This window comes from Myodes glareolus, chromosome 7 (genome assembly GCF_982192425.1).
Source record: "Myodes glareolus chromosome 7, mMyoGla1.1, whole genome shotgun sequence".
Classification (NCBI taxonomy): domain Eukaryota; kingdom Metazoa; phylum Chordata; class Mammalia; order Rodentia; family Cricetidae; genus Myodes; species Myodes glareolus.
The window spans coordinates 73,509,482-73,522,012 of NC_142032.1; the positions used below are offsets into that span (position 1 = coordinate 73,509,482).

Genomic DNA, 12,531 nt, shown 5'->3' on the forward strand with positions numbered 1-12,531 from the left:
GTGTGTCAATCAACGACCATGTTCTCTTAATCCTGAGGGGATCTGCGGCTCTTGTCACAGGTCCCCTAGGAGGTTACCTTTCAGAATCTTTTCCAGCTCCTTTGGGGGGCTTTTTGTGTTCTGTATCAGGGCTGTCAGGTAGAGCTTGGCCAAGGTCTCAGACTGAAAAATCTGCCGGTGGTGGAGTTCCCACTTGTAGCCGAGGCACTCTAGAATCACATCTGGGGAGAGAAAAGGATGCTGAGTCACAGTTAGGAACGCTGCCACCTGAGGATGCATAGGCTTCTCCCAATGGCCATAGTTACTCAGTAGATAACGGGGCTTCCCAGGCCTTAGTGCAGGATGGGGCCAGCACCTGCTCGCTTTGAGGGTGACTCCGTGAGCAATGATATCAGTGTTCTGAGTGTTGCTGACGAAGTTGTAGATTTCCAAGTCATGAAAGTTGCTCTCTGACTTGGAGGGCTTAGAAATAGCTCAGAAGGGACTTTAGGCACCATCTTGAGTGGACTCTCTTAGGGGGCTTCATACTGAAGTAAAATGGCACTGTAAAGAAAGCCCTTTGCTGACTGTGGGAGGCTTTGTGTGGGGCATTTGACCTGTGTCTCTCATAGATCATTAAGAGGAGATCTTGACTGGAGGGCAGGTGAAATGATTCAAGGATTGCCAGGCCAAGGTGAGGTATGGGGTTGGGGTGGTGGGAGGACTCTGCATGACTCAGCTCTTACTGTGAGCAGAGAGCTGGGGGAGGGGCTGGTGAAAGGGACAATTGTTCTAAACCAGACATGACCTAGAAGGCCGCTTGCTGTTTCTTGGCTTTGCCATTAGTTGGACGGTGTGACTTGGGGTACCTATCTCTCCTTCCTGATACTGTCATTCGCCAGCTTAAGATACTGTTTTATGTTGGAGTTCAGAAACAGAGTTTGCGTTTCGGATCTTTTTGGATGACCTCAAGCAGTGTGGTTATGCTGGGTTAGGAAAAAAAAAAGTCCCATAGATGTGGGGTGATTATAGGAAGGAACAGAATTACAGATCGAGCATGTTCCTTCGCTGGATAGCAATCTCAACTTCAAAGATGGCCATTACGAGGCAGACATCACTAATCAATCCCGGTGTTCTTTCTCCTCACCATGAAAAGGAATCAAACTGCTTCTCTAGATCCAGTAGAGTTGACAGATGAGAAGAAATTGCTAGCTTTCCCTTGAAACAGAGGTGTGTCTGACTTAAGGCAACTGTTCTGTGGGGTTTAATCCCAAACAGCTCTTTAAGGGGATGACTTTGGAGTAGGGGTGTGGCTCAGTGATAGAGTGTATGCCCGGCACATAAGAAGGCCTAGGTTCAGCCTCCAGCATAACGAAAGGTAGGAGGAAAACTACTACAGCTATCTTCCCACTGTCCTCACCTGGCTCAGTGGGCCTTCTCCCTACTTTGACTTATACTCCCATCCCAGAAAAGGCCTTTGGAACAAGTGTCAAGCTGGATGTCAATCATGACTGGCTAAGTCCCAAGGGGACAAAAATCCAGCTACTGGTGCCTGAATGTTCCGTGTAGACTCCTCCAAAGGCGACCTAATGTCATCGGTGTGTTTGCCTTTATTGTGCCACATACATGTGTGTATGCAGAGCATGGATCCACTCCTCACACATAGAAGAATGCTCGCAGGCACCTGTTTCACGTGAGACACTGTGGTTCATGAGAATGGTGGTTCGCAGAACAGATACCTGCCCTTGGCTGGTTCCCTTCCTCAGGGAACCATAGGAGAGCCGTGAAGTCAGCACAGTTCTGGCTGAGTCCACCGGTGACAACTCACCTGCTTCCCCGCTTTGGATGCCACTGTCTGTGAGATTCTCAGAGAAGAACTTTTGGAATTTTGAAATGCATAATCTTGAGGGAAAACACAAGAGGTTAATAATAAATCAATTTCTTGCTAACCGTAATAGTTATGAGAGGCGTGGGAGACAGATTCTATATGTCTTAACTTGTTATGTGAGCCAAGAGTTGGAGAAAGAAGGGCGACATCCCCAACCTTATATATCTGCACCAGATAGAACCCCGAGGGCCATGTAGCTCTGTCTGGCTACTTTCGGCTTCACCATTAGTTTGGCTGTGTGACCTGTGTATAATTATTGCTATTTACCAACTATATGATAGTATTTCATGGCAGGGTTCAGAAACTGGGCCACAACTCGTCCTATTGTATAATTTACTAAAACATCAGCCCCGACATTATCCATCTCCACAGCAGCCACCCCTACATCATCGATCCTTACAGCATCTGTCCCCACAACACACATCATTCCAGTATCCCTACATCATCAATCCTTACAGCACCCATCCCTAAGACAGAACCTTATCACGTCTTCCTCTTTGTGTGAGTTTCCTCAGCTCTTGATGTGGCTGACCCTAAACACCGACCCCTGTTCCTGCTGGTGAGCATGACCCACCAAGGAGGTATTTGAGGCTACCCCTGCCTGTGGAACGGCACTTCCTTTGGAAAGTCTCTAAAACTTGAAACTCTAAAATGGCATACAGTAGGGACTCCATAAATATCTGTTGGAGAAGAGCATAGAGTGTTCTTTTCTAGGACATTGACTGCCAGTCTCAGGACAGCTGAGAATTAACCTCACAGTCTACCCTAAACCCTGTTCCTCTCCCCCAGTTCTAGTCTCGGGACAGGGACCCCTAGGTCCTCACGCCAGCCAACTGGGCATTGTCACTTCTAACCGCTTGTCTCCATCTAATGAAATGCTCCTTAGCTTCATTGTTCAACCTTTGTCCAGGCTCCTTCTTGTCCACCCAGCCAAGTCCCAGTCAATGCCAGTGTCCTGGCCTCTAGCGCATCCTCCTTGTCACGCCCCACACAATGTACAGAGCTAGTCTTGTCTTTCCTGTTGGGGACCCACCATTGTGTCCCCACAGACTCATCAGCAAAGCTACAGGCTCCTGCCTCACTACGATCTTGTGCCTCCTAGTCTGACTGCAGTCTTTTCTGGCTTCTTGAATGCAGCTGCCACAGGCTCATAGGTCCTGTTCCTAGGCTGAGGGCTCCCCAGCCATGTACCTGGGGGTCCATGTCCCGAGACAAGAACTTGAGTGGAGGAACAGGGTTTGGGGTAGGCTGTGAGGTTAATTTTCAGTTGTTCCGAGACTGTCAGTTCTTGTCTCCAGGGGTTCTTACTAATTCTCTAGGAAAAGCTCCATTGTTGCTCTCTCTGGCCCAGCACCCCCAGCCCCACAGATCCCCAAGTCTGTCCCTCTAAAACTTCTGCAGTGTCTTCTGGTTGCCTGCCTACTCCTGGGTCCTCTACACAACACCAGGGTGTCTGTTTACTGCTGTGGCCCTGGTACAAGCCGCTGTACAAGTGTCTGGTCGATGTCCACTGAGTATGAATAGCAACAGTACTAATGCTTTTCACAGACACTATGTACTCTACATGCAGAGTGCGGAAACAAGCTAAAGCTTGAGTCACATATTCAATTAGAGGATGACGGTCCCAAGAAAGCCAATCAGTCAAGGGACACTTGAGACCACCTCTGGTCTGTGTGTCCCAGCGTCCGCTTGGCAAGGCTATTTACCAGTGATTCAGGAGCCCTCGGGAGCCAGGTGCATGGAGGTGGTTTGGGCAGGAGCCCATTTCCGGAATAACAGTGACAGCATGCCACCCTTTCCAGGACAGAGAGGGCTGCAAATGACTCAACCTCAGGAAGGCCCTGGGAGCCTGACTTGTTTACTCAACAGGAGTGAGGGACTGGACCCAGTTACCCACACACCCTCCCTCAGTCACTTAGGTGACATGTCTGAGAAGGGTTAAGAGTTCAGACCGTCACCTTAAATGGGACAGCTTGGTTTTGGAAACTAAAGGGCACTGCCCATGAGCTCAGCCAACTGCACAAACATCCCCATTGCCAGCTGAGCCAGGAGATGCCAGATGACGAAACGGCCACGCTGCCTCTCCTGGGTGTGAGAGCTGTTTACTATACAAGCTCTACACACAACAAGCCGAACCGGCCAGCTGGGGGGCACCCAGGGCACTGACCTGTCCAAGTCACAGCTACAGACCCAAAATAAACGGAAGCTGGGAGCTGAGTGACCCTTGATGCGATGTGTTTACTACAGTTGGATCTGGCTCCTGCCAAAGTTGACAATGACCCCGTGTGGGAGAAGTCACAGTTCCAACACAAGAGATCAGGCCAGGACTTTACTGATCAGGTAGGGTTGGGGAGCTGTGTGTGTTCTGGGGCAAGTGCATGCTATACGGGACAATTCCAGACACTCGCACACACACTGGCCTTGGAACATGATATCAGAAAGTCTCCTGGTATCTAAAGGTACACATTATTAGCTATTATTTTATTACCTAAATTATTAGCTTTATTACCTAATTAAATGTTGTCTATCAACATTAAAAAAAACAGAAAAAATAGAACCTTTAAGGTGCTTTCCAAGAGTTTCTCACAGTCCCAGGGATAGATTCCCACTGCAAAGACAGGATTGCAATCCCATGTTTGTGAAAGAAAACCCATTACCCCCACACCCTGGCAGACTCCACTGAGAAAACCGTACACTTTATTTGGAGTCCACTATTTGTAGGAAAAACACTAAGCATTTCTAGGGCACAGCCTGATACAACACACCAGACTTAATCATCCATTGAGTTTTCAAGGGAGTTTCTGTCATCCCCATTCCACAGACGAGGAAAGTGAGGCTCAGGGAGCCTTAGCCACAGGCTGAAAGTCACATTTGAGCAGTCACTCAGCAAACATGGAGCCATCAGATCTTCCATGCCAGATATTGCTCCAAGGTGGCGGGGGGGGGGAGGGGCAGCCTTTGCTTAGACCGACTTAACCACGAACGTGTGAGACAGGACTACCTGTTCAGAGATTAGTGGCATGAAGCCAGGGCACAAACACTCGGAAGTGAAGGATCCTTCTGCATTAAGGTCCTTTGCTGTGTCCTCTGGACAGGTAGAACTCGCAATTTGGAGAAGTGATAGTCTAGCCTGATGCTAAGGCTTCTTACTAAGAGAGGGAAAGGGAATGGTAGCCTGTGTAGAAACGGGAATCCATAGGAATTCACATCAGAATTCACACCAAAACACTTAGCCATAGCGCTGGTTTTTTTTCAAGCGATCATTTGGTCCGTGGATGATGAATTTAGATTTTGATGGGAGTCTGAAGTTCATATGTAAAAGAAAAGCTGCTTTTAGCCACCACAGCCAGACCTTGTCAGAACAAGAAGTCACTTCAGATCCTCTCCATGCCTATGTGTCTTCCCCTAGTGAGGTTTCCTCCTAGATATGCCTGAACTGCCTGTAGCCAGCGTGGTCTAGCCATCAAGTACCTCCCTCCCCTTCTGGCATCCCTTGCCATGGTCCTTCAACCCTTCCTACCTTTCTGGGTTCTTCAGAGCTTCATCAAGGTCTATGTTCAAAACATTGCACATCTGGGAGAGTGCCAGCAGGTCCCCACAGAAATGATCTTGGGGAAAACGCCACCGATTGGTTGCACCAACAATCCGGCGCTCCAGCCGAGTCTTGCGCTGCTGGATCAAAGAGAAGGGCCTTTAACTTCACCTAAATGCCAACTCTCCCTGGCTGGGCAGCCCAAAGAAAATCAGTGCAGACTTTAAGCTGCTGGTGAGCTCTCAGACCTGGCTAGCATCTGTCACAAGGCATCTTCTCAAGATGAGGGTGGAGTGTTCTGTGGTTCAAACTATGAAGTACTTTGGAATTTGGGGTCTAGAACAAGAACTGCCTGGGATAAAAAGACCAATTGTTTTTTTGCAGGTAGCTAAGAATCTACAAGTAGGCATATTACTATGCTTCAAGTTCTGTTCTTTGAGCCCTTAGCCTAAAACTGTCAGAGGGATACTAAGGACGGAGAGTTTTCTTTTCGGTAAAGTACACAACACAAATTCACCATCGTCTTCATTATAGTGTACAGTTCAGGGACATTCAGTACAGTTACAATCTTATACAGCCTCATATAGCTTATACAATCTCATATAGCTTCAGAACATCTTCATCACTCACCAAAGGACCCTGTATCCCCAGCAGGCTCCCCAAGCATCGCCCTCCCTCCATTGCTGGTGACCACTAAGTTGCTTTCTGACTCCGGCTTTGCCCACGCTGGATATTGTAAGGGTGGAATCTCACAGTGTCTGGCTCTTTGTGTCTGGCTCCTCTCAGTTACCATGTTTCTAAGGGTCATTCATGTATCAGTGCTCACTTCCTTTTCAGGGCTGGACGATATTGCACGGTGTGACTACAGCACAATTTGTTTATCTCTTCCCCAGTTGATGATATTTAGTTGTTCCTGCTTCTAGCTGTTCTGAATCGTGCCGCCAGGAACGTCTATACAGTTTCCTTAATGGAAGAGAACCCCAGGCATCCAACTCTCAGACAGATGGACTCAAAGACATAGCAAGGAAAACTGGCCACAAGGGATCCATGGGAATGGAAGTCACCAATCCTAAGCCATCCAGGCACCAGAGACCAGTGGAAATATGGGATGTGGGATCCCACTCTAATGTCTATTATGGCCACCTACCGATGGGCCACTTTGGGCAAGTCACCTAGCCTATTGAGCCCCTCAGACATCATTTAAGTTGGGGATTGACTCAAATGGGAATGGTGATAAAGGTGATGATAAGGATTGTGGTCACAACTGTGACAATGGTAGCACTAGCAGCGGTGGTGTGTGTGCTGGTGATGATGGTGGTGGTGATGATGGTGATGACAGTGATCATCAGGATAATGATAATGGTGCTGGTGCTGCTGGTAGGTACTTAGGGTGGTGAAGTGATGATGGGAAGGATGATTAAAGTTAATGGCAATAGTGATGGGACTGGTGGCAAGGCCAGGATGGTGATGATGTAGTAGTGATTTTGGTGGTCATGGTGATATCCATTGCAGTAATACGTGGTGAGGTGTTGGTGCTGATGCTGATGGTATGATATTAGTAATGGTGGTGGTAGCAATGACAATAATGGTGACAGAGATGGTGATCATGATACCACCTTAGTTTTAGAGCTATTAAGAGGATAAACAGAAACAGTCCAGGAAATGTGTCTTTGCACGTTGTCCAGGCAGGTGACTGTAAGCTGTGGACTGAGTTTGTCTGTGGCCCTGCTGTCACGAGGAACTAGCAAGGGTCAGCTCCGCGGTGGGGCTGCTCTCTGGTTCCTGGACAGTGCTGCTTGGACTTGCCCTTCCCTGTGGTCGGCCAGTCAAGCCTGAAGCCCTCAGTGGTGCAGGCCCTGGCCCTTATGGAAACGTGGGAATCCCACTGTAACCCTGCGCTGCTTACCATCCCATGCCATGTGGGTGAGAGCATGTTGTGAATGCCTGTAAACATGAACATGTGCACAGTTAGAGGCTGGTAATGCATATCTTCCTTTATCACCCTTTGTTTTAGTTTTTGAATAACAGTTGCTCACTGAACCCAAGCTCATCAATTCAGCAAAGAACAATTGCCTAGCAAGCCCTAAGATTCCCCTGTCTTTTCCTGCCCCCTGCATTGGGGGTGCTCCACACACACACTCGGGTTTTATGGGTGCTAGGGGATCAAACTCAAGTCATCAGTCTTGCATGGCGAGCACTTTATTGACTCAGCCTTGTGAATGAAAGTTTCCCTAGAAACTACGCCTTATGTTGAAAATTATGCAAGACTGATTCACTGATGACGGACGGCTTCAAGGACTGCAGGGGGGTGGGGGGGGGGGAGTGGGGAGGGGTGGAGTGCTGCAGGTGCAGAGCCTAATGGCAATTTATCTCGGGCTGTCTCTGGTCCCTTCTAGTCATTCCTCGCCTGCTTCTTTGTCTGGCACATCTTTGTGACTGTCAGGTGGAACATGTTTGCAATATAGTGACAGCCTCAAAATGTCATCAGTTAACCCAGACACCTGTAAGCAGAGATTTCCCCACATTGGTGTGACCTATTGACCTGATGGCCAAGTACCAGGCGGTGTATCAATCTTTAACTTTCCATGTTCTGTTAATGTACAATGTCATGAAATCTGTCACCATGCCAGAAGATGGACTTCAGCGTAACCTAAATCTGTGTCCCCGAGCCTCCAGAATAAACCATCCCTCTTCCCGCTTTGAGGTGAGAGTTGTGGTTTTTGCATCCACAACCCCAGCCCTGCCATTACCTGCCTTCTGGTGAAAGGATCTACTTACCGCATTCAACATTTTCATAAACGGTGGTGGAGATGACACAGAAGGAAAGAGATGAATATCTAGAAGACAGAAGAGCTAAAGCTGAGCGTTTTAACGCGTGCGACCCTGGAGCGTCTCATCAGAATATTGTAGCAGAGGCTCAGCCAAAGAACCTCTATTCTACCATAAAAGGAATAAAGAGAAAGCCTCAAATGTGGGTCACATATCAAAGCAAGATGGTATCTAGGCTTTCTGCTGTTAGCGTGTTCTGTGGTTGAATGCAGGGCCTCATAATCCACCAAAGCTCTGGCCTGGAGCTCCATCCCCAGGCCTGGGTTCTCAAAGGCACATCTGTGGATAGATCTATGCTATTGGGCTGGAAAAGCAGCTCAGAGAGGGCAGCACAGGCTGGTCTTCATCCTCTTGACAACGAGAGAGGAGGAAGAGCAACAGAAGGCTGCAAGCAGGGTGAGCACGTAATTCTACATTTGGCTCAGGAGACAAAGGGGAGGCTTTCCTCATTAGCCCCCGACAACAGGTGGAGTCAGGGCCGCACTGGAGCCCAGTAGATCTGTGACGACCTTGGTTTAAGGGCCGTGGGAGAGGACTGGCAAAGGATACATTCTTCTGCGGTTCTGACCGCAATTGGGGCAGTTTGGTGACAAGCAACAGAAACTAATTTGATTAATGGTATGCAAAACAAATTCTTTCTACAGGCACCTTCTGGTGTGAACTCAGGAAGGTTTGCTTGTTTCTGAGGTATAGTAGAGAGAAAGATGGGAATGACCTCGCTTCCTGGGATTTCCATCCCATGTGAGCAGACAGAATTGTCTTTTCCTTTAAAATTAAGCACATTAAAAACAAACAAACAAAAAGCACTGCAAAAGTAGCAGCTGAGGCAATACAAATACAGTAGGCAAAGAAAAATTTGACAGTGGCTGGAGAGATGGCTCAGAGCTTAAGAGCACTGGCTGCTCTTCCAGAGGTCCCGAGTTCAATTCCCAGCAACCACATAGTGACTCACAACCATCTGTACTGACATATGGTGCCCTCTCCTGGCAGCAGGCGTACATGCAGGCAGAACACTGTGCACACAATAAATAAAACTTTTTTTTTTTTTTAAAAAAAGAAAACGTGACAAGGTTTACATGGTATTTCACAAATGGGTGCCTCATTCTTCATTAAAATAGGTCCCCTATCCTTAGTCACTGCAGCTGCTTCCTGTGTTCTATTCCCATAGACAGCAAGAGCAGCACACACATTATCAAGGCTGGAAGTTTATATTAATGTATGCATGTATGCCATCTACCTAGGCACACAAACACGCAGATATCTAAACATGTATCTTTGTATGCTACTACATTTATTTCTACAAACCAGATCATCTAATGGAATTACGAATTATACTTGTCTAATTATAATAGATGAATGCCCATTCACCTTACCGCAGGTTGCCACAATTTGCATTCCCAGCATCAATTTTTAAGTGCTAGGCTTATCAGTGTATGATCTTTGCTTATCTGGTGACAGACGGCTTCAGGAAGAGTCCAAAAATAAAAAAACAAATTAAAACGCATATTCCAGAAATAAAAATGTAGAAATAAAGAAATATAAAGTTGTAAGCCTAGGAGAATGAGAACAGACTGTCAACAGCTTTCTCAGCAGCTTGAGGATGAACTATTAACAGTGGGTTTCTCCGCTTTACAACACATAGCTCTATTCACAAGGCCAAAGCATCTCTCTGCACACTGAGAGCTAGCCTATGAATATGAGCTGAGTCAACCTTTAGGAAATAGATATATGGCCTCTGGGTTATGCATTATCCCTGCTGTGTGAAACTGGCAGCTTCAAAGGGGAGAGAACAGGGCTATTCCCATTTGAACTTTCCTGGCCACTAGTAAGTGTGGGTGCTCCTTCACACATTATTCTACCTTGTACCTTTTCCTTCCTGGACTTCGCCATCTCCTACTGAGCTGCTGAAGTTCCCTGAGCATCGCCCTGGCGCTTGCTAGGCACAGCGCTGGGAACGCAAAGCTTTCCATGTACGTGTCTGCCCCGAGGGCTTCACAGGTGTGCGACATTCTCAGCATACCATCTGGATTGCCGTTGTTTATATTTTCTAAATTATGTCAGTGAGAATTAGGTATGGGAAGCATGTTGTGTGTGACTCTATTTTCTTGGACTGATTCTCATTTACAAACTTGTACATCAAAGTATCCCAGGTGGGAAGGGGTCGAACGGTAGCACAGCCCTAGGTTGACTCCGCAACAGCGCGTGTGTGTACGTGTGCATGTACAATAATACATGCACACAGACGTACATACATGTGCACACATTTTCTTTCACGGCTGGATTTCCACATGTCTGCCCACAACCTGCGGAATACAGAGCTGCTTCTCTGACCTGTTTTCCACATAGTAGTCAGAATGACCTCCACCTCCCTAGCCTAAAACCCTTGCCTACTGTTTTAGATAAGAGCTCCGAGTCTTCATTGTGGCCCAGAGACATCTAAGGAGAGAGGAGGGGGCTTCGTGTGGACTTTATGCAGAGCTAGTCATCACAGAAAGGAATGCCCCTGCTGGACCCTCCACACAGAAGGCTCATTTCAGTTGAGAGGCTGCTGTGCAACGCCTGCTTCTACTCAAGCATCTTATTAGCTGGTCTTGAATCCCAGGGCATCTCAAGGGCATCAAAATGTATTGTTATTTTTTTTATGTCTCACTGGGAGCTGTGTGCTTGGTGGGCTTTGGTTGTGAGGAAACTGTTTGTGATTCTCCTTCCGCTACCAGCCAGGAACCTCTGCCGTGCCTCCCTGCTCTGGTGGAGCTACATGCAAGCCCCTCCCACCAGTGGGCGAGCCCTTGGTCTCTGCTGTGGGTGAGGTACCAGTTCCACTTACAGTTCTTAAGTCCTGTTGCCCACGGGAGTGGGTGTTCACAAAGGTTGCGCGTGGAGTGGAGGAACAATCGTTACACCGAACTCTGAATTCTGGGATTGCTGGAGGCTGGGCACCTTCTGAGCCTGAATCTTGAAAGCTCTCATGACATCTGAGGCTCACCGCTTTTCCCTATGGGATGCGATACTTTGCTGGGGGAGCCTGCCTTTAACTTCCTGGAGGTAATTGTGGGTACCATGGCAACAGCAGTCAGATTCCAAGGACTTCCTGTTCTGAGTTCTGGTGTTACCTCAGCTTGAGGTTTTGGGCTGTCTGCTGAGGAGAGACAAGGCTGTCATAAGGCACACTGTGAGTGACAGTTCCTCACCCAGCCTCACCCCTGGAGGCAACAGTACTGTGCTTGCTCAGGGGACCATATCAATATCCTTCCAGCACCTGAGTCACCTGGAGGATTATTCATCCAGGCTTTAGTTCCTTCCGCTGGGGAAACTTAAGGTCCTACCCAGCTCTGCCATTTGGGGTACTCTGTTTCTAGCTTTCTGTATCCAGAAATGTTTTGACAAAACAATATTTCAATAAAAAAATCACATTTTCCATTATTGAAATTACCCTCAAGGAGTTACTTTGTTAATGGGTGGTTTTATTTTTCTTCTGCTTTCCCTAAGAATTGCCTGTAAGTTTGTGACCAAGACTTTTCATATCAGGGGCCAGGATAGAAGGTCAGAGTCCCCCTCAGCCATGCTCCCTAGGTACCTTGGTCTAGGAAACCTCTGGACCATCATCATCCCGGAAGTCACAGAGACCCTCGTCAGGACAGGAAGCTGAAGTCAGGCAGGCAGCTTGTGAGGCCAAAGACTGGCTCTTTCGTGAGCTCTTGCCACAGCCGCTCTGGAAGTCAGGCAAATTACAAAGGAGAGCAGGAAAGTAATGATGCTCTAGAAAATATAAACCCCCAAGTACACTGGAGGCATCTCGGAGTTTGCCTGCCTGCTCAACTCAACCCTCTGGATTCGACCTTCAGCGCTTTTGCAGAAGTTGGCTACGTGGAAGGTCCTGTGAGTGGCTTTACTCATCCCAGGAGCCCGATAACCAAACATCACCCCTAGAAAGTGCTAAAAAGGAGCTCTTAGAATTGGATCTTATATACAAATGAGCATTGCATGTGAGCCCATGCCTTCTCATATATGCGCACATGCATGTATGTATGTCTCTGTACAGTCACAGACCTGGAGTTTTTACCCAGCTGCTGTGTACATGTTTAGAATGGCATTCACATTTGTGTGTCAGGAGCATCTTTAGTTGCCCGAGTAGCTCCTGGGGGCGCATTCTTTTCTGGGGTGCTCCTTGGATTGGGAGACTGGGAGTGCGGTAAAAGAGGATCCAGGGCAGCCCACGGCTGATCCTGTCAGTTATGGCTCAGCTGGGCAGGAACTGGTGCTCGATGGTTTGTGCTTTATGGGAGGTTATAGCCACTCACAG

General features: G+C 47.8%; 1 protein-coding gene across 2 annotated transcripts in view; it reads right to left on the bottom strand.

Moving 5' to 3' along the window:
- The window catches only part of Btbd16 (BTB domain containing 16), a 49,536-nt gene extending 38,235 nt beyond the window's left edge, over positions 1-11,301 (bottom strand). The window contains exons 1-5 of one of the 2 annotated variants that reach the window (XM_048455168.3): positions 11,056-11,301; positions 8,178-8,236; positions 5,388-5,536; positions 1,808-1,881; positions 78-221 (exon numbers count right to left, since the gene is read on the bottom strand). In XM_048455168.3, the coding sequence (XP_048311125.1) occupies positions 78-221; positions 1,808-1,881; positions 5,388-5,536; positions 8,178-8,195 (385 nt within the window). In that variant the 5' untranslated portion in view covers positions 8,196-8,236; positions 11,056-11,301. Of the gene's footprint in view, positions 1-77; positions 222-1,807; positions 1,882-5,387; positions 5,540-8,177; positions 8,237-11,055 lie in introns of both variants that reach the window. The other variant, XM_048455166.3, reaches the window with a different exon arrangement.
- Positions 11,302-12,531: the final 1,230 nt, after the last annotated feature.